General features: G+C 40.5%; 2 protein-coding genes across 3 annotated transcripts; both read left to right on the top strand.

Annotated features, from left to right (window-relative positions):
• The first annotated feature begins 314 nt into the window (after nucleotides 1-314).
• LOC147530859 (uncharacterized) lies at nucleotides 315-3,050 on the top strand. The gene is made up of 3 exons (XM_086649483.1): nucleotides 315-1,136; nucleotides 1,829-1,939; nucleotides 2,478-3,050. Exons 1-3 carry the CDS (start codon nucleotides 480-482, stop codon nucleotides 2,670-2,672), a joined length of 963 nt encoding a protein of 320 aa, XP_086505609.1. The 5' UTR covers nucleotides 315-479; the 3' UTR covers nucleotides 2,673-3,050.
• A 6,365-nt stretch (nucleotides 3,051-9,415) lies between these two features.
• On the top strand, nucleotides 9,416-16,556 carry LOC147530858 (ATP synthase subunit B). Of its 2 annotated transcripts, XM_086648710.1 has the most exons (13): nucleotides 9,416-9,840; nucleotides 9,935-9,986; nucleotides 10,946-11,055; nucleotides 11,222-11,323; nucleotides 11,808-11,876; nucleotides 11,976-12,079; nucleotides 12,166-12,247; nucleotides 14,097-14,189; nucleotides 14,731-14,795; nucleotides 15,151-15,163; nucleotides 15,255-15,335; nucleotides 16,124-16,232; nucleotides 16,339-16,556. In XM_086648710.1, the coding sequence occupies exons 1-13, from the start codon at nucleotides 9,655-9,657 to the stop codon at nucleotides 16,443-16,445; spliced, it is 1,173 nt and encodes a 390-aa protein (XP_086504836.1). In that variant the 5' UTR covers nucleotides 9,416-9,654; the 3' UTR covers nucleotides 16,446-16,556. The 2 variants fall into 2 exon arrangements, 1 of the variants encoding a protein (XP_086504836.1); XR_015227817.1 differs by lacking the exon at nucleotides 15,151-15,163 and having other exon boundaries at nucleotides 14,731-14,799.
• The last annotated feature ends 5,159 nt before the right edge of the window (nucleotides 16,557-21,715 follow it).

Genomic DNA, 21,715 nt, shown 5'->3' with positions numbered 1-21,715 from the left:
GAGAGAAAAAGAATGCATAGTAAAGCCATAATTTCTTTTCATGGCTTGAGAAAGTTTTACTCAGGTTTCACCCGGGTAACAAATTCCCAATATTTTGGGTAAAACGAGGAAAAAAGAGTCACGTGAGTTCAATTCTTTTTTTCCCCTTAAACGCCTACCAAACACAAAGAAACTATGAAAATTTGAGAAAAAATTTCTATTTTCTATGAAAAATCTCATATCAAAAATAACCTAGGGATTTGTGTTTTCTCTCTACATGAGACTAAATAGACTAGATATCCATTTATATTATTTTTTTGGTTTTGAAATCCTTTATAGGATTAGAGAGGACTATATATGCTATTAGGACCCGCTTTTTGGGCTATAAGAATTTTTTTTCCCCGAGTTCCCCTCTTCTTGCCTTTTAGGCAAATCGAGCGAAACCACACTCTTCATTCAAGTGCCATCTCCCGGCCAACCCTAAATTTGAAAATCAAACCATGTCAATCTCATTTCAAAATCTCTTAACAAATCATCACTCTAATCATCTCTACTTTTATTCAAATCAGATTAAATCGAGCAATTCACTCAACACCCAGACTCTCTCTCTCTCAATCTCCCAACGATTTGGTCATAAAATCCCACTGCATTTCACAATTCCAGACCACAAATGTTCTAGAATTCCCAGAAGCGATTCATTTAGAACCCTAAATTGGCAACTTAGAGTCTTTGAATCAGAAGGAACAGTACAAAATGAAGGTCTTAATCAGATAAATTTCGATGATTTTCTTTCAATTGCTGAAGTACTGTGTCTCGTTCCATCAGCTATTCTTTCTGTTGGATTTGGTGTTAATTGGGCGATTTCGAAGAAGTCATTACAGGAATTGGTGATTAATAGGGTTTTTGTATGGCAATTTGGTTTGTTAATGGCTGCTGTCTTTATTGGTGCTTTGATTAGAAGAAGACAATGGAGTAGGATTTGTAGAAATTCGTTTAGATCAAGTGGTTCTGGTATTAATCTTCTTGAGAGAATTGAGAAATTAGAAGAGGATCTTAAAAGTTCAGCTACGATTATAAGGGTTTTATCAAGACAGCTTGAGAAATTGGGGATTAGATTTAGGGTTACAAGGAAGGCTCTGAAAGAACCCATTTCTGAGGTAAAAACTTACTTTTCCTCTTTCTGATTGATAATTTAGTGTTCTTAAATTTTAGATTTAGTAGTTAGTACTGAAACTATGTTACATGAACTGTTCTCATTGCGATTCTTTGAAACTGAATTCCATTAGCATTCACATACCCGTGTTACTATAAACTAATGTGAGTATTATAATCCCACATGGATAATATTCTCGTGCCGGAATCGATAATTTATACGGTCTCTTTGCTCATTGCTCGTTGATTTTAAGTTGGATTCTTACAGTTTTAATATGGTATTAGAGCTAGGTCACAGGTAATAGGTCCGGAAAATTCAACAATCACTATGTGTTAGGTCTATAGACCCGAAGACATGTTGGAGGCCGCCATAAGAATGTTTGAACAATGCAAAATTCGTATTTGTTGATGTCCAATCCTCCTGCCACATTTTGCATTTTTATAGAATTCCTACTCGCCATATTATGTTCCTGGAGTGATCAGTGAAACGTGTATGCCGGTCAGTCTGATATCCATCCACCGTTCTAGTTAAATATTAATGCGAAGTTGCGAACAGAAGAAATACTTCTATGCTCCAAATATGTGTTTCTCGCTTTCGTTTAGAAAGGTTTCCAGTAGTAAAATCCGATGTGCAACCAACTTAGCTTGCGGGATGTGTCATGAACCATAATTGCTGACTATCTCTCAATGTTTTTAGGCTGCATCTTTGGCTCAGAAGAACTCCGAGGCTACTCGTGCTCTTGCAGCAAATGGAGACATTCTCGAAAAGGAGCTTGGTGAAATACAAAAGGTCTTGTTGGCGATGCAGGTCAGTCTTTCTTCTCCTAGCATATAACTGACCAACTTTACCGCCTTTTTGAGTGCCCATGTTAAACTTTTTGAGCTTTTGTCATTTCAAATATAAATTACTCATATGTCACTATCTCTTGATTTAATTGATTAATTTTGGAGTAAAACTTTTTGCACACGGCACAACAAACTTGTAACAAATTCTATTTTTGTGGTTCTGGTTGTTGCAAAAGGTATTAGAATTAAGAATATACCATAAACAAAATTATTCAGTGTGCAGATAAATGGTATCTTGTTGTAAAATTGTCGTAATTTTGGTGTACCAATAGGTGTTTTCGTAATTTATTATGTTCGGTTAAATAGGCATTTTCTGTTAGATGTAATATGAATATCTATATATGTACTGTGGGCGACACCGACAGCGCCACTTTGCCTCACCCCAACGGCCCAACCTACTGTGCCTATAAGCTCCAATTAGTTTCTGCATGTTTAGCAACAGATCAACCTTGATAGCAAATTGTTATTAAGTTACTGATTATTCTAAAATGCTTCTACAGGAACAACAACAAAAACAGCTAGAGTTGATTCTTGCAATCATGAAGACAGAGAAGCCAAGAAGGGAAATCAAGAAAGAGTTTGTTACAAAAGAACATAAGGTAGACAAACTAAACTCGGCTCCAGTGACTAAGGAGTCGAATCAGATTCAAACCCATATCCAAATTGGTGATGAACTTGACATTGAAAGAGTTTAGTGAACTGCCAAGCCTAAATGGTAATAGGTTGAGCAGATCTAGGTAAACATCAATCAAACAAGTTCTTACACATTTAACATGACGACGGGTTTGATTTCTTTTGATATTTTGCTTCAAAAGGCGATTACTGATATCTATCTGAGCAAGAACAATAAATATGTACCAGACGAAATCTCAAAGAGGAATACTGAGGTGGATTGATTCAGCTGCAAAGAACATTCGAAGTTTCAAACAAGTCTGACTAGCCATTAGTGTACTTGAAGCCTGTAATTTTATCTTTATTGTAAAATGAAGATCTGTTAAATTGAGAAACAATTCTTTGTGATTTGATAATCTGTTTTTCGTGGCAATATTTTTCATTTTCACTATCACATAAAAGGGTTCTGGTAGTTTAGTTTGATGTTTTGGTGTAGAGGCTAGTAATTGTTCATACCATCATCAACTAGCCTCGGATTAACAACTCCGTCGAGCTAGCAGAGGGCAACTGCATGTGAGGTTATCAAATGGGATTCGTGATTATTAAGTGAGTTTAATGAGGTGGTTAGATTATAATTGCTAATGGGCGTGAGAATAGTCCCACAAGGGAGAATGGGTAACTAGCAACCAAGAATATAAAATATAGGTCCTCTCCACTCATGGTCAATTGGTTTTGAGTTGGATGATCACAAACTTAACAATAGGTCAGATAGTTAGGTTCAAGGCTGCACTGACCGGGCTTCATTTTGTCAAAGATGGTTAAAATGACTATAGTGGGGCATCCACTCCACAACTTTCTATGAATTCCGTATTTTCTTTAAGTGGAGTTTTTGGGGATTCTAAAAAAAATCTGTCATTCACTTGATTTTGTTTAGCCTCGTAATCTTTATCTTCGGCTCTCCTCCACCACCACAACTTCCAATCACCACCACCAGTTTCGACCACCTCACACTCTTTCACTCGCTCTAATTTCTTGATTTCCCTCTCTTTGTAGATCTCGATTTCCCTCTCTTTGTAGATCTCTCTCTCTCTCCAAGAGCACTCGGACTGGGCGTAATCCATGTTGTTCAAGCCCAACACAGATTAAGTCCGAATGCCCTAGTGTCACGACCTTTTCTCTCGATAGGCGTCGTGCGGCACTTGTGCGCGCTCTCGGTACAAGTCAGCCAACAAAGTAATATTCCAAACAACCAACGATAGCTACAAAAGAAGGCAACAAGATTATATTGATAGATAATGAGAGCTTACAAGGAAAGACAAACATATGACTAAAGAAACTTCCTAAAGGCTAGGGAAGCTTATGGCTCTTCGGTTGCCCACTATTTGGAAGGTAGGGGTCTTCCACTCAAAGTTTACCATCCACTCCCCTACATAGTGCAAAATATATGTTTCACCTATCCTCACAAGGAAACATCAATGCTCTCAACCAGGCATACTCCTTTGTTGGAAATAAAGACATCTACGTCCCCGTGCCAAGGGAAGCTATCTAAGGAAGCTACCTATATCCAAGGCACCTTACTATGCACGCTCAAGACATATGCCGGCCTAGCGCAAGGCATATGCTACACTTATTACAATGCATAAAAGTAAAAGACATGTCCCTTGGCAATACCAACAAGGCTTGACAAAAAGGGACATGACAAACTCCCCCACTTGTTATGTCGTCGTCCTCGACGACTTCGCTGCCAAGTACTCCACGATCTTTTCTGCATTGTCGAGCAAGGAGCTGGCACGTTCCCAACTGGCTTCGGCTTCTGGCAGGTTCTTCCACTTCACTAAGTACTCGATCTCGGGTGGCGAATTGTGATGAGCTTGAGCACGACGATCATATACTATCTTCTGCACCTCCTTGGTTGGCTGGAGCTCCGGTCTTGGATTAGATCTCTGCTGGTTGGCACGTTGGGGATCCGCCTGATCCTGGTAGAATGGCTTCAAGTTGCTGGCATGGAAGACAGGGTGGTGGTTCTGCATATACCTCGGGAGTTGTACTTTGAACGAAACCTTTCCAACACGAGCAATGATGGGAAAGGGGCCCTCGTACCGCCTCACCAAGTTTCGGTGTAGCTTCTTCACGAACCGAGAAGTATCCCTGTTTATCTTGACGAGCACCAAGTCACCTACTTTGAAGTTGTGTGGCCTCCGGTTCTCATCTGCGAACTTCTTCATGCGTTCTGCTGCTTTCTCCAGGTGTGCTTTGGCTATTTCTGTTGTCCGCTGCCATTCCTTAGCAAAAGTGAATGCCCGAGGGCTAGTACCTGTATAACCTGTTGCAACCGTGTGGGGAGTTAGCAGTTGCTGCCCTGTTACCAGTTCGAATGGTGTCTTGCTGGTAGAAGAACTCTCCTGCAAATTGAAACAGAACTGAGCTACGTCCAATAGATTCACCTAATTCTGCTGGTTGGCACTGACAAAGTGCCTAAGGTATTCTTCAAGAAGAGCGTTGAAACGCTCCGTCTGGCCGTCTGTCTACGGATGATTACTTGTCGAGAAGTTCAGCTGTGACCCTAAGAGTTTCATGAGCTCGGTCCAAAATCGCCCTGTAAATCTGGCATCACGATCGCTGATAATAGTCTGGGCACACCCCCAATATTTCATTACGTGCTTCAAGAACAAGAACGCTACTTCTTCCGCAGTACACTGAGCAGGTGCTGGAATAAAGGTTGCATACTTCGATAAACGATCAATCACCACCATAATAGAAGTATACTCCCCCACTTTTGGCAAGCCACTAATGAAATCCATAGATACACTCTCCCATGGACGTTGCACCACCGGCAATGGCTCCAAAAGTGCCAAAGGTTTCTTCCGCATCACCTTGTCCTGCTGACAAATGAGGCAAGTCTGCACATGCTCTTCAACTTGCTTCCTCATGTTCGGCCAGTAATATGATGTCTCAAGTAACGCCAATGTACGATGGTAGCCAGGGTGGCCTGCCCATACTGTATCGTGACATTCTTTGATAAGCTCCCGCCTTAGCTCCGCAGAGCGAGGCACATAGAGACGTCCACCTGTGGTATATAACAAATCCTCTTTGATTCTGAACCTTGTGGAACGCCCTTCCTTCACCATATCGACCAAGATCTTGGCTTCTTTATCACTCTGCAGCCGTTCACGAATCTTGTCGATAATGATGGTCTTCAATTGGGACCTACTCCTCTGTCCCGTAGTAACCAAGGCGGCCAACTCCGCCTTCCTGCTCAGTGCATCAGCAACATTGTTCATCCTTCCTGGTTGGTACTCCATATCAAAATCGAACTCGGCCAATGACTCCGACTCCTGCCAGTGAGCCTACTTGGAAGTGAGCTTTTTCTGAGTCATGAAGTGTGAGGCAGCAACATTGTCGGTCTTCACCAGAAACTTCGACCCCAACAAATAATGCCTCCAGACCCTTAAGCAATGAACAATAGCTAATAACTCTTTCTCCTGAGCTATATAACGCCGCTCTGTGTCGGAAAGCTTGCGGCTCTCGTATGCAACTGGGTGACCATCTTATACTAGTACCCCACCAAGTGCAAAATCAGATGCATCGGTATGAACTTCAAAAGGCTTGGAAGTGTCGGGCAATGCCAATACGGGATCGTTAGCAACCTGCTGCTTCATTTCCTCGAATGTTTCTTGACATTATTCCTTCGACCAAACCCAGGGCCTATCCTTCTTCAACAAGTCTGTCAAAGGTGTCGCTCTGGCTGAATATCTCCTGATGAACTTACGATAGTAATTCGTAAGTCCGATAAATGATCTAAGCTCCGACACTGAAGTTGGCACCTTCCACTCTTGGATGGCTTTCACCTTCTTCATCTCCATCCGGATATGCCCATCACCAATAATGTGGCCCAGAAACCAATGTGTTTTTGTGCAAACGAGCACTTCTCCTCCTTCACATATAGCTGGTTCTCCTTCAGGACCCTAAACACTTCTCTCAAGTGCTTTGCATGATCTTCCAAACTGTGGCTATACACAACGATATCATCAAGGTACACCACTACGAACTTGTCGAGAAACTCATGGAAGATCTGGTTCATCAACGTACAAATCGTGGCAGGTGCGTTGGTTAAGCCAAAAGGCATCACCAAGTACTCAAACGCCCCATACCGCGTCACCCACGTGGTCTTCGGCTCGTCACCTTCTGCAACACGGACTTGATAATACCCAGAGCGCAAGTCTAACTTCGAAAAGTACTTTGCCGAACCGAGCTGATCAAACAAGTCCGCTATAAGTGGAATCGTGTATTTGTTCTTCACAGTCACCTTGTTCAAAGCCCGAAAATCCACGCACAGCCGCAAGCTACCATCGTGCTTCTTTTGGAACAACACTGGAGCACCATAAGGAGCTTTAGAAGGACGGATGAATCCCGCCTCCAATAGCTCATCGAGTTGCTTTCTCAATTCGGCCAACTCGGGTGGGGCCATCCTGTAGGGAGTTTTCGCAGGTGGCTTAACTCCTGGAATAATCTCTATTTGATGATCAACAACACGTCGTGGGGGTAGAGACTTTGGAAGCTTTGCTGGCATAACATCCCTGAACTCCTTCAGAATGGTTTGGATCTTGGCAGGTACAGGTTCTGCGTCTACTTCTGTAGTCTCCATCTTCAAGGCTGCCAAGTATGTCAACTCTCCCTTCTTTAGCCCCTTCTCAAGTTGCATCGCTGAAATCATCTTGTCGCCTCGACTCTTCTCGGCAACTACTGGCACCATGCACGGCTTGTCTCCAAGGAAACATATGCTCCCCAAGTACGGCATCGACACCATTTTGTGCTCCATCATGAAGTCTAGTCCAATGATGACCTGAAAATCATCCAAAGGTACACAAGTAAAGTTAGTCTTACCAGACCACTTGCCAATCTCGAGGGGTACATCTCGAGCTACCCCATCTACGGGTTTTGGTGCCGAATTAACGACCTTCATGCGGCTTGGATCCTTATGAAGCTTTAGACCCAATCGCTTAGCCTCCGCAGCATCTACAAAGTTGTTGCTAGCTCCAGTATCTACCATCACCTTGGTAGTCTTGCCATTAATCTTACATTCAACATACATCAGCACCCTTGAGGCCTTAGGCTTCTCACTTGATTGGCCCGCAAGAGCATTGAGTACCTGGATCACACCCATCTTTGAATCATCATCATCACTATCCACATCTTCCTGTGGATCATGCATACTCTCCTTGTCCTCTTTGCCGCGAAAAGACACCTTCAATGCATTGAGCGCGGCTCGGGATGGACAATCACGTATGCGATGGGGGCCACTACAAAGGAAACACTTCAAAGGTGCTTTGGCTCCTGATGTAGCGCCCGTCTTCGACCCTGTGCCATCCCGGTTGGGGTAAGGTTTCCGCTCACCACCATGGCCTTTTCCCCTTCCAGGATTGGGCTTTCCTCCAGTGCCCGTAGGCTTTTTTCTCTCTTGGTCATTCGTTGCGAAATCTGTGAGTCTCTCAGTTGCGGCCTGCGCTGTGGCCAAGTCTTGCACCATTTGCCTCTGGAGCTCTGTCTGTGCCCATGGCTTTAGGCCTTCAAGAAAACAGATGAGCTTATCCTTCTCTGACATATCTTTTATATCGAGCATGAGCGCTGAGAACTGCTTCACATATTCCCGAATGGTACCTGTGTGTTGGAGCTTCCGTAGCTTCTTTCTTGCCATATACTCCACATTCTCTGGAAGGAATTGAGCCTTGAGCTCTCTTTTCAAATCCTCCCAAGAGTCTATGACGGCACGTCCGGCTTGTATCTCTTCATACCGTGTGCGCCACCATAGTTTAGCATCCCCCGTCAAGTACCTCGTGGCCATCGAGACTTTGGTGTCTTCATCGTCGGGTCGCACGGCATGGAAGTATTGCTCCATGTCAAACAAGAAGTTCTCGAGCTCCTTGCCATCTTTGGCTCCTCCATAGGATCTTGGATCGGGTACTCGCACTCGAGGAGGATGCGCTTCTGCCGCTCCGGCTCGGTCTTGGGTACCTACAATCCTCATCAACACGTTCATCTGTGCTCGCAACTCGTCGATTATGCTACCTTGCTCTTTTCGAAGCTCGCTTATTTGCACTTGCACATCCTTCAGGGATGCTCCCATAGCTACCACCGTCATATCCACACCATTGTGGTGACCTTCCAATCCGTCTAGCTTCTCCGCGAGCAACGGGACGCCTACGATCACTTCTTCCAAGCGCGCGGCCCGTTCCTCCAAAGCATCCAACCGTTCTTTCGTAGTTCTTGGAGCTGCCATCCTATGCTCTGATACCAATTGTCACGGCCTTTTCTCTCGATAGGCGTCGTGCGGCACTTGTGCGCGCTCTCGGTACAAGTCAGCCAACAAAGTAATATTCCAAACAACCAACGATAGCTACAAAAGAAGGCAACAAGATTATATTGATAGATAATGAGAGCTTACAAGGAAAGACAAGCATATGACTAAAGAAGCTTCCTAAAGGCTAGGGAAGCTTATGGCTCTTTGGTTGCCCACTATTTGGAAGGTAGGGGTCTTCCACTCAAAGTTTACCATCCACTCCCCTACATAGTGCAAAATATATGTTTCACCTATCCTCACAAGGAAACATCAATGCTTTCAACCAGGCATACTCCTTTGTTGGAAATAAAGACATCTACATCCCCGTGCCAAGGGAAGCTATCTAAGGAAGCTACCTATATACAAGACACCTTACTATGCACGCTCAATACATATGCCGGCCTAGCGCAAGACATATGCTACACTTATTACAATGCATAAAAGTAAAAGACATGTCCCTTGGCAATACCAATAAGGCTTGACAAAAAGGGACATGACACTAGGAGGGGGCGAAGAGGGAGAAGTGTCCAGAATAATTTTTGGGCGCCTATAGACTCCCCAGAGTTTTCTTCCACACGATTTCTCCGACGCAGTCACTCTGAACCCAATGAAACCAACCTTTTATTCGCTTTTTCTTCAGTGTGTGCTTGGAAATAGGTACTGAGAAGAAATCAACCACTACTAATTATACATACTGGTTTTTGAGATTGTGGAAGTCATCGGAGAAGATGGAAGAACTAACGAATCTTCAAAATGTTCAAACAATGCTTTCTTATGTTGAAGAAAGTGGTATGTCTTCAAACGATCACCATTCTGATCGCTTCCTTGCTGAATTCATGCTTTTCATGGCAAAACCATCTGCCAACCTAACCATGGAAGACAAGTGCAAGTTGATTTCTCAACATCTACCAAAGGTAATAGAACATTTTTTCCTTTCCTATATACAACAAGAACATCATTTCTTCTTTTTTATAAGTTTTCCGTTTCTTGCTGATGTTATTTTCACAGATTTCACCTTCAGCTCTAGAACAAGCTAAACAACTCTCTCTCCCTCCACAAGGTAATCTCACTCTTACAAGAACTATAACTAATTATGTAGGACTGTCAAAAATGTGAATATGTTCTTTGGTCATTCAAAACTTGAACATCTTAAACCTAGCTTATGGATTATTGTGCTATCTATATATGTTATTGTTTGGACTTTGTGTGCGGCTATGTTCTATTAAGCGAGAGGCGAGGCGAGTGCCTCAGGTTTAGCACCAATAATGGTGGATGTAGAGAAAGAGAGATGTCTTCAGAGTTTAGAGTTGAATCAATGCCCCTTCTTTCCCTATTTTGGTCGATTAGGGCAGATGAAACCTGGGTTTTGAGCCTAAAACTTGGGCTTCACCTCCCCAAATTTTTTTTTTCTTTCTGAAGGCCACCCTTGTCGCCTCAACTCGAATACATACTTCCCCTAGTCTACCTGAAGCGGTTTACTAAGAGCGCTTAGTCGGTCGATACCAGGGGAAAGAAACAAGGGGAAGCAAACTTGCAGCGAGTCGATGGGTTCAGGAACCCTGGGCCTTGGTCGCCTAAGGTGCACCTAAGGGCGCTTTAGACAACACAGATGTGCTGTTGAATCTGTTATTGTCTATCCGCCCTTTTCTTTTGGAAATTTCTTTCTGAATCTTTGGAAGGCAAATTAGTTGAACAAGAAATTCTTTTCCATTCATGAAGTTGTTGTTTTTTCACTTATTTTTCCTTCTCCTTGAAGATTGTCTGCTATAGTCAGTCAACATTTTGTACTAACATATGAACGATAACAAATTTTTCCACTCACGTTAGTTGCTTCTTGAAAGAGTCCATAGACTAAAGTCTAGTCAGAATATGTACGATATTTACAACATTTCACGATATACAGTAGCATCACTCCAGAAGTTATATAACCATGACATTAACAACATCAACTCCCTTGTGGGTTCTGCTCGACTTGTATTGAAATGGTTGATTTTTTTTTACGCTGGCATCCTACTGAAGTCTGTCTTGAGAGCAAAAACGATCTTGATGCACTGGGAGTTGATGGTAGAGACATGGCTATGATTGGATTAGATGCAATGCAGCGGGCAAATTCCACCCTTGAGGATTTTGTGAGTATTTTTCTTTTCAGATTTGACATTGGTGATACTATAGCTTCAAATGATATGTTCTTATGGATTTTTTAGCCTTGCTTGAGACTATAGCTTCAAATGGTAGTTGGTGTCTGATGACTTGTGACAATAGTAAGCTGCCTAAAAACTTTTGGTGAATCGTCAGTGTAGATTTTACTTTATGTTTCACGGACTCGATGTGAAAAAGCCAGAAGTGGTATTCAAGTACCTGCCAATGCTATCATTTACGGAGAGTTACATTTATCAGGTAACGTTTTCACTGTTAAACTAATTTCATGTCACTTTTTATGTCGAAAACATCAACTAGCAGATTACTTTGTCAAAGATGTCTCTAAAATACTTTTTGAACATTATAATTCTGTAAGCTACAGTTTTTGAATCTTTAGATATAGACATCTGAAACCAAAAACAACTTGTACGAGCACCCCCCCAACTTATATGGTATGATTTTGTTACTGGTACGAAAAACAGCATTAGGGTTCTTCATGTTATCACGAGTTCTACTTCGGTATGGAAATGGATATTGCATCAAATATGCTGATAGGGTGGTTTACTTTGTAGTTTGTATTAATTATAGTTCTTTTTAATATTTTATCTTGTTATCACCTACATCCCCACAGTATGGGTACTCCTATTGTAATTCCAGATTATAAACATGTCTCATGAGTTTCAATTTAAGTTTCTATTTGAACTTCATCTCTTTTAACAGTTTCTTGTTTTTCATAATTCAGCTGGATAGTTTTAATGAACAAATTGTACAACTATTGCCTAATGAAGTAATGGATGATGCTTATAAGCCAGTAAGTAGTTTTGGTTGGACTTACTGCTAAATCTTGAATTACTAGTATTTCGTAGTAATTAACTCTTACATGGTTTGATCGATTCTTCCCTTGGTGCAGAAAAAAAATTATGGGTTTAAAGAACGGTTTTCGAAAGTTTTCAGGACTAATCCGTTTGGACCTCTCACTCATCTACTTGAACATCATGGCTTAATGACAGAACGGTTTATTATCTTGCTTATCCATTGGAAAATTGTGTGAGACCGGTCTATTGTCATCCTTATCTTGTTTATCTTTTTACTGTGTTCAGAATTCGAGCAGAACTAAAGAGTGGAGAAGAGTACTGGCTTCTGGAGAGAAAGTTGTGTACTGCACTGGTGAGCAAGCAGCAGGTATGTAACTACATACTAGAAGTTTCTCCATAATGTAGATGAGATTGATTAGGCGGTTACCAAGTCATAAATCTAAGCCAGATTGTTTTGTGTTTGTTTTCAAATCGTTGAGTTGAAGTCGTACAGTCTTACCTTAAATTTGTCATGTTCAACAGTCCAAAACACTTCTAGCCCGAGGTCCTTGTCATTCTAGAATGTTAGTGACTTAACACGGAGTTGTTGGGGACTATATTACTAAGAGAAGTGAAAAAAATAGTAGCTTTGGATTAAGGACAAGCTTACGCCGGTAATAATATCATAATAAATGAAAAGACGTATCTACGAAAAAAATCGCAAGTCAGCAAGTGACGAGGGCATCATTGTGGCGAAAATCATGGTAATGATGAAAACTAATAGCAAGATCTATAACCAAAACAAGGGCCCTAGCCATAAAAGCAAACAATTGCACCTAATCTCAAGAACTTGAAACTATTTGCAGGTTAATTATCTACTACAGTTCTACATCCTAAAAGTGCAGACACTATTACCATTTTAGCATCTACATCTTATATCCATCAGATATTAGGACGACATTGGCCGAGCTTTTAGCAGCTTATTAGTCGATTTGGGCACTTCGCTTTTCACGGAAAAGATCGGCTGCTTTTGCGTTCTTTTGGAGAACTGCCTATATGAGATAAGTTGAGAATTGTCTAGTACAATTCTACATCCTAAAAGTGCACACTGTTATCATTTTTAGCATCTACATCACATATTGGGCCGGCACCGGCACTGGCCGAAATTATCAGCTGCTTATTCTGCATTAACTGCAAAAGCTGATGTGCGAAGTGTGACACATCTTAACAATTGACTGGTGGGCATGAAGTGCTGGCAAAAGGGACTAGATTGAACAAGTGAGTAGGTTCACAAAATCCAATCAAAACTAAAAATGGGGTGAACATGTACCTTTGAGACCAATTACCTGTTGCGCCAGTAGACATAGGGTGACTACCCTTCGCCAGGTATCTAATCCCGCAAAAAGGAACCAAAATAATGTTGTTACCCTCTTAGTCCGTTAAGGTTCTAACAGGGCTCTCATGTCGCCTGCCCCCAATTAAATCCTGCTCTTGGTATTTATGAAGGCAAGAGAATGGGCTACAAGAATTTCAAATTCAATAAATGAAAATCATCTAGTCTTTTCTTGGGTCTGCCAGCGATTCCTGTTCCAGTGCTTCCACCTACATCAGGAATAATTGTTCCACTACATTATGCATTACAATTCTGTTGATTTTTGACCTTATTTACAATGATATGATATGAACAATCATATGTGCAAATATTACTCCCATAGAGCAATAGACATTTTACTATATTAGTGTCCATTGTTTATTGATCCCTATTTTTCTCATAAAGTATGACTTTCTTGTACAGCTTTAATATTTAGATGTGTTATCAGGTTTGTTTCCATATTGTTGTTACAAGGTCTCCAATTTCATGTTATGAATTTCAAAATTTGGAGATGAGTGCAAGTTAAATTTAGGGTATTCTTTCTGTTCATAAATTGGGTCAAAATTGTTAACCATATTCTCCGGACTATTCTTTCCTAGAGTCAACATATTTTCTTATGGTTGGTACTTGACTGTTTTGATCCAAGTAGCTCAATATGTAGGAAGTTTATTTGAGCTGTGAAGGAGTAAGGTCTGGTTTCTCATTACTTAAGAAGCAATAATTCTTGTCTATTTTGTTCTATATTTCTGCAGTTACCCTTGATCATAGTTTGGTATTCTCCAAGGAATATGTAGCAAGACCAATTGTAGAAATGCACATTTTTTTGAATGTTTGCAAACATTTAACTCAATATTTTAATACTCAGATTATGATTGAAGACGTGATGAGAGCAGTTCATCTGAAATCTTTCGACTACCGGGTTCTCAATCTTTTATTGTACCAGCTCAGGCTAGAGCAGGTAATATACTTCACATTTGCATATTTGTTTCTGGCAGAAGTTTGACACTTTTACCACTGACTAGTATACCAAGTTCTTGCTTCTACAAATTGCAACTTCAAAATCATTTCTTTACCAATAGATGCACAGAAGAAATCTGGTGCATATGCATTTTCAAGGATAATATCTAGATCTGGCTCGGTTATTGATAGATGTGAGAATAGTCCCAAATGGGAGAATGGGTATCTAGCAACCAAAAATATAATATCTAGGTCCTCTGCACTCGTTGCTGATTGGTTTTGAGTTGTATGACCATAAACTTGACAATAGATGATAGAGTGAACAAATCTCCCATTTCTCGAAATCTCTCTTCTGATTCAAAATCATGGTGTAACATGAACCACCTAGTTCTTGGGTCAAGGAACAAGGCGAATACACGTTGTTCATGTCCTTGCCAATACATCTTTGAAAGGGTTTGAAAGATGTTAATGTGTATTGTTGAAGATGGCACCAGGAAATAGTAGACTATAACGGCGACTCACTCTTTGCTGTTGTTGTGAAGGTCGATGACATGCATATGGAGTTTCTATCAACCTCAGAATTCCTTGTTGAGGTATCTGATGACTTGTAAGTACTTCCAATTTCTTGGAATTGAGACAAGTTTCTAGATCTTCTTACAGCGTCTACTTTGTGCATAATAATATCTGCCCGAGTGTATCATATACTTTTGGCACGAATCATCTGCATGAATATATATTAGACCTCAATTTACAGGCCCGAATAGACATGCATACATACTGCTCTAAAATAGTGGAACAACGTGGGGCAGTATTAGAGAGCAATTACCTCCCTTCTACTTAATACACTTAAATTACTGGTATGACTTTTTTTTTTAATCTTTGAACCATTCTCTTTTTTCTATACATGCTGAGGATGAAAATATTCTTGGTGAATAACAAGATAAATGGTGATATTGCTTTAGGTTTGATTACGAGGTATGACACTGAGTTTGCATTTTCTTCCTCCATACCTTTGATTTTATAGTGTAGTTTGTTCTCAAGTGAAGGATGAAAACATCTTATGTAGGAAGATGTAGTTGAGAACAGTTTCAATATCCTACGCATGTTTGTCGGAGTTTATGGAGCTTCAGTGGCACCGGCTATGTTGGTGAGTTCGATCTGATGTTTTTCATTTTCTCTATGATTCCAAATTTGTACTGCACATAACTGCTGCTTTCAAGTGTTCTGTACGAGAAGTTGATATTCAATCTGAAATACCTTTTGTTGAATGTTATATCAGTAGATCATTCATTCATCGGGATGAACCTTGACTATGATAACTATTTGAAGACTTTACAGTACTTTCAGATAACTAACTGTTCGTGAAACCATCCGAAACATTCCATGAACTAAGTGACATTGGAAACTCTGAGGTTCTACAAATGAAAATACAACAGTACTATTGGGACCTAATGAATCCTGGGTGAAACCTGATGGTGTTCATCCTGATGTCGTGTTTGCTTTATTGCATCTTAATGAATAAACCCGAGCATGCAGAGTGATGTGAAATGGAAGTTTTGTGTGGAAGGCACTTATTCCCAATTTTTTTAGCAACGCTCTGTAGACCTGAGTTATAGTACAACACCTTGTCTTACATTCTAGCGGGGCTTTTTTGGTTGGGTTGGTCCTTATATTAGCAGGTGGATAAGCCTCGGATTGATAGGCAAGCCCCTGCCCAGGAAAAACCTCATACCATGTAAACTAGGCTGGATTGCCTGAGCAATGCCTAAATCAAGAATAACAAGCTATTATTGAGACACGTATTACATCAAGCGGCAAGTACATGCAATCTTCCAAGTTTCACTTAGGGTTCGTTATGTCCAATTCCAAATAGATCCTTTGAACGTTGAACTTATCTATATTCTCATGAGTGACGAGTTCTTAAACCTTTTTAAGGCACGATGCATCTCGGAGGCTGAAGAGAAGTACGAACGCCTTTCGAAATCTTTGGATGAAAATCTTTCTTTAAATTGCTGGAGAAGATGCGAAGAAGCAACAAGAGAAGGTCTGATTCAATTGCATTTTATTGAAGTTCAAAGCCTTTTGACATAAAATTCTGTTTTGTTGGTGACTCTTCTCTTTACACTAGTTTATAACATAACTTGTTGCAGGTGGGAAGATTTCAGGACATTCTTTTGGAACATGGAATATACCAACTGTTATTGCAGATGAAGAATTGTATCGGTCAGATATCTCCACTGCTTTACCCCCAGCTTGACTTACAATTCTTTGTATTTTTATCAAACTGACTTCGTCCAGAATCTCCACGAGAACATTTGTGGAGAAATTTTGCCTGGCTTGTTTCATAAAAATAAAGTCTTTATACTTCCGGGCATATCTCGTCATTAATTTATTGACCAAACACAGACGGAAGGAAGGAAAACCTATCGAAGGACCAAGGGTGCCTCTGAAGGCGCTCCAACTTTTTGCTCAGGCCCTCCTTCACTCTTGGCATTCCACGTGGGTCTCAGATTAGGCCCAGTCCTGGTGCGTGCCCTCGGACTTGCCTAGTCCGTAGGAGCGCCAAGAGAGAAGGCGGACCTGAGTAACAAGACGGCGTACCGATAGACGGCTCCCATGGACCAACCCATCTTTCCGACTCTGTTCGAGTTAGTTTACCACCAAGATGGATTTCAACATCCAGGGGTCACAAATTGACCATAGAGTCTCATGTCCCCTAAATGTAACCCATACTGTCAACTACCATATCAGGCCGTAAGGGTATTAAGCTACTTTGTTTACCATCAATAAATCGTATCAATGAAGTAACAGAGAAGACAACTGGTTACTGAAATATAATTGTAGTTTTGTATACTTATGATCTTACTATTTGTTTTATCCTCTTGGACCCTTTTTCTTGCATCTCTGTTTTTGAAAAAAAGAGGTTGTAGTCCTAACATGTACATTTAGTAGGTATAACTGTTGGTTTTCAGTTCATTTGAAAACTATTTTTAGATAAATATCGAAAAGGGGGATCGGGCCCAACGATTCTTTGATAATTAGGCCAGGGTTCGCTGCAGAACCTAAATAAGGCGTAGGTATGTGCCAGGCCCAGATGCAAATTTACGAAAATCAGAAAAAAAAAAAAAAAAAAAAAAAAAAAACAATTGTATTTACGGCAATAAGTTGTTGAGAAAATTACAGATGTCATCACATATGTGTGCAATTTGCACGTTGCCCTCAGTTTATTCTCTCTAATAACCAACTAATTCGTTTCTAGGTTTGCTTTCCTTTTCTTTTCTTTATTTCTTTCTGTCTCCTTAAATTTTTGGAACAAACTCTCTTTCCCCAACCATAGTCCTTCCTAATTTCATCTTCAAGCCTTTAAATCTAAATTTTCTTTGATACGATTTAGTACAGAAAACACTACATGTAACAATGAAAATTTGTAAGATGAAGAAATGTGGAAAGAGGAAGAAGATAAAATAAAAGAGAGCATATAAATCTTGTTTCATCTACCGGTCATGGAACCAATGGACTTGTAAGAGGAAATCGAAGGCATAAATAGGTAATGAAGCAAATACAACAGAAACAACATTTTGGATGGTATAGCAACCATGATCAATGGGAATCCTCCATTAATCTCTTTTTATGTTGTTGATGAACTTTTGATCTTGAAATAGAAAATTTAGAGAGCGATTTTAGACTTTTAAATATGTAAAATAGAGAGAGAGAGAGAGAGAGAGAGAGAGAGAGAGAGAGAGAGAGAGAGAGAGAGAGAGAGAGAGAGAGAGAGAGAGAGAGAGAGAGAGAGAGAGAGAGAGAGAGAGAGAGAGAGAGAGAGAGAGAGAGAGAGAGAGAGAGAGAGAGAGAGAGAGAGAGAGAGAGAGATTGAAGGTCCACCCATAAAGATCTATTGGTTTTTAGTCTTTTATCCAAAATGGCCAAAATACGCTTAGTCAAAAGATTTTATACTAGTTTGTATAATGCATTTAGTAGTTTGTATATTGCATCTGCTAGTTTGTACAATACATTTTCAAATGTTTAATCCATTTTAGTAAGTTAATTTAGATTCTTAGCATTTGAAAAAATAGGGTATGAACTATGCATAAATGACTTTGTATGAATCTTAGATGTAATGCATTTCTAATTCAATGTTTGTATATTGTATCTGGTAGTTTGTAGAATGCAAATTTAAGTGTTCATACGATTCAGTGACTTTGGGTTCTAAGCATCTGAAAAATCAGGTTGGAAACTATTCGAAATGCTGAGTACAAAAATGAATTTGAATTTTGTTGAGAAATTGACTACAATCTGTGTTAGCCGTTAGAAGGCATTGATCATCATTAAAATGTGATGAGCACGATAACTGCCTAAGTTAAACTAATAATTAAAGATGCCTAAAGCCCGACAACATCTACTTCATTTAGTGTCTAAATTACATGGGATAAATCTTGGTGATAAACTGCTTCCACTAGGACTCGATCCCAAGACCTCATGGCCTTAAGAGGGATATCCTACCACTACACCAACGGGTGGTGGACGAAATGAATTTATATTAATCTTACATGTAATCCATTTCTAATTCAATGTTTGTATATTGCCTCTGGTAGTTTGTACAATGCATATTTTAGTGTGTAATCCATACTAATTAGTCACTTTATGTTCTAAGTATTTGAAAAAATATGTTACGAACTATTAGAAATGTTGAATACATAAATGACTTTGTATATACAGAGGGGTAAAGTTGAAGAAGCGAAATTTTTTTTGCCTTGAGATGAAATTTGGTGCATTGGGATCTTCATCAGGACTAGATGTGGGTTTATAATTTATTTTGACTTTTGATACATTTGGAGTAGTGGTGTTATAAAGGCTGGGCCTCAACCTGGCCTGGGCATACAACGCCCAGCCCGGGCCTGGTACTGGACTCGGGTTTGGCCGGTCTAGACCAGGCCGGCCCGCGGGTCACAAAAAAAAAGTTTAGAAAGGTTTAAAAAAAAAAACAAATTGTCTTTAAGTGTTTGTCTTTAAGTGCAAACTAGTTTGTCTTTAAGTGTTTTCAACTTAAATTTCAAATTAATTGGTGGAATCTAGACTAGTTTGTCTTTAAGTGCTTTCAATTCAATTCAAATTTTTAAATTTCTTTATTCTCTGGAAGACAACCAAATTATTAAATTAATTGGAAATATAAATAAAAGTCATTCAAATTGAGAAATAAAATTATTTTTTATTTAATTAAAATGAAATGAGATAAAAAAAAATTACAAGACAAAAGATAGATAATTAGATCACTATAGATTAAGCACATCCCAACTAGGTTGGCACCCACTTAACCTATCAATCATTTCCAATTATCTTTATATTAGAAAAATAAAATTAAAATACTACATGATAAAATAAGTAACTAATCTTCAGCAATTACTTCATCTTCTTGTAGTCCTTTATATATTTTTTGAAGTTCCTCAATGAGTGGTTTCCCTAATTTCAAAATCATCCCAATCCTTCACGCGTATAGTTGCTTCAAAAATATCTTCACCTAATCGGTTCCTTTCATCGGTCAAAACTCGTGAACATGCACTAAAAGCCGATTCCGAAGCAACGGTTGATGCGGGTGGAGTAAGTAAATCACGTGCCATGATTTACATAATTGGGTAATAAACTCCATTTTGTCTCCACCATTGTAAAATAGAGGGTAGGAGAAAAGAAATTATATGTAAAAAAAATAGAAATAGGTTGATAAGGTAGTAAATTAATTTAAGGACAAGGGTTTTTTGAGGAGAGAGAAGCTCCCGGTGACGTCAGCCCTTCTCTCATTTTCACCCTCACACCCGCCGAAACCACTCTCCAAAACCCTAATTTCAATCCCAATCCCTACTCAGATTTCCCCTAGGAAAGCTTAATCGGATCTTCTCTTGATATTCGACAGTAGATAATCATAGCCCCCACCCCATTGATTAGCTCAACCCCCAATCACCACCGGCACAACTTCCCGAACCTTCATCACGCTTTGCATGCAGTCATACCAAACTCCAGAAGGCATCGACAACATTGGTGGAGCATCAGATCAAGGTATTATTCAAGGCAGGCTCGCAGCTCTCCCGAGACTTCCCCATTCACACCAAAGATTGCATTTATGGTAAGTCTGTTCTAATATCCTTTTGTTCCTGCGTCATTACTGCACTCTCTCTCTCTTCCAGTACTAGTTCTCGTTGTTTGGTTTTGTCGTTTCGTCTATTGGTTTTCTCCTTCTTTCTCTCTCTAGTTTTTGCGACTTGGTTTTCTCTCTCCGGCATGTCAATCGTCTTGTCCGACGAGTAGACTAGTCGGGTGGTTGGCACCACCCAATCCCTGAGCTTGCATGGCGTTTATAGTCTGGTGCTTACTCTTCTCGACTCTTCCATGCCTTGTCTTTATAAGCCAACGTAAGTTCCACCCCTTCTCCATCTTCATCAGCTCCCTTGCCTCTTGTTTCTCATCTCCTTGCAAACCCTTTCCATTTCAACCTTCAGACTCATCTCTAATGGCCACCCACTTTGCTGTTTCGCCCAGAGGTCACCTATCCCTTCGATACCAAAAGCCTTCCACTAATCACGAACTCCAATCCATCACCCAGGGCTTTGTGGCTAGGTGGTGCTGTCCTGAGGAAGCCTCTCTCACTCAAATCAAAAGAATGCTCTATCCACTTACTGTTTTCTTCAGGGATTGCTACTACTCTCCGGTGGATGGCCCTGTTAACATATTCCTCATTAAACCTAAGAGCCTCTTTATCCTTAATGCCCTCAATTTCGGTCGGCCATGGATTATGAGGGGGATGTTACTGGTCCTTAAGCAAGTGGACTTTCCACTCACGAAAGGAGTCGATGATTTATACTTTGAACCTATGTGGTGTACCCTGTACAAATTGCCTCTGGCAATTCAAAACAAGGAGGATCTTGACACCATTTTTGAACGAATGGGCAAAATCATAGAAATCAAACCAAGAAGTCTGGGATTCATCAACAACAAAGTTATCAAGGTCCACTTTCTTTATGATGTTCGCTCTCCTCTTTTGGCAGTCATCAATCTTTTATTTGTAGATAGGGAATGCAACATTAACATCAGCTACCAAAAGTTCCCGGGTGCAATTTGCCAATCTTGTCGTATCATTGAACACCCTCTTGGCCATTGCCCCAATCAAGACCCAGGGCTCCGGCCCCTCTGATGAGGATGATGATTCCAGTTATGAACCAATGGAGGATATAGAGGAAGCTCCCCTACCCAACTCCCTGAAGAACCAATCCTTAGAGCCCCACCACCATCCCCAGTGCAACACCGCAACCCTTCTAACCTTTGGGTTACCACCACAGGCAAGAGAGTTCGAACCAGCTCCTCCCATTTGTCTATCAGCTCCTCTGATGAGTCCCATGACTCTCCTCACCTTCGGGCGCGGTTGATGGACAACTTTGAAGCTCGTCAACTCCTGGAAGAGTCCAACATTCTATCCCGAAGCCTGGACATCCTTGTCTCTCCGGGTGCAGAGGGTGCCTCTATACCACCTGCCTAGTCTAC

This window comes from Eschscholzia californica, unplaced genomic scaffold (genome assembly GCF_041429995.1).
Source record: "Eschscholzia californica isolate CP2 unplaced genomic scaffold, dmEscCali1.0.p SCAF_6, whole genome shotgun sequence".
In the NCBI taxonomy this organism is placed as follows: Eukaryota; Viridiplantae; Streptophyta; class Magnoliopsida; order Ranunculales; family Papaveraceae; genus Eschscholzia; species Eschscholzia californica.
This window is presented reverse-complemented; position numbering and strand designations above follow the sequence as displayed.

Bases quoted from the DNA above. Each gene is read 5' to 3' on its own strand.
- LOC147530859 (XM_086649483.1), top strand. From the start codon at position 480: ATGTCAATCTCATTTCAAAATCTCTTAACAAATCATCACTCTAATCAT. The intron at 1,137-1,828 runs GTAAAAACTTAC...CAATGTTTTTAG, and splicing joins TGAAAGAACCCATTTCTGAG to GCTGCATCTTTGGCTCAGAA. The intron at 1,940-2,477 runs GTCAGTCTTTCT...ATGCTTCTACAG, and splicing joins AGGTCTTGTTGGCGATGCAG to GAACAACAACAAAAACAGCT.
- LOC147530858 (XM_086648710.1), top strand. From the start codon at position 9,655: ATGGAAGAACTAACGAATCTTCAAAATGTTCAAACAATGCTTTCTTAT. The intron at 9,841-9,934 runs GTAATAGAACAT...TTATTTTCACAG, and splicing joins TTTCTCAACATCTACCAAAG to ATTTCACCTTCAGCTCTAGA. The intron at 9,987-10,945 runs GTAATCTCACTC...ATCCTACTGAAG, and splicing joins ACTCTCTCTCCCTCCACAAG to TCTGTCTTGAGAGCAAAAAC.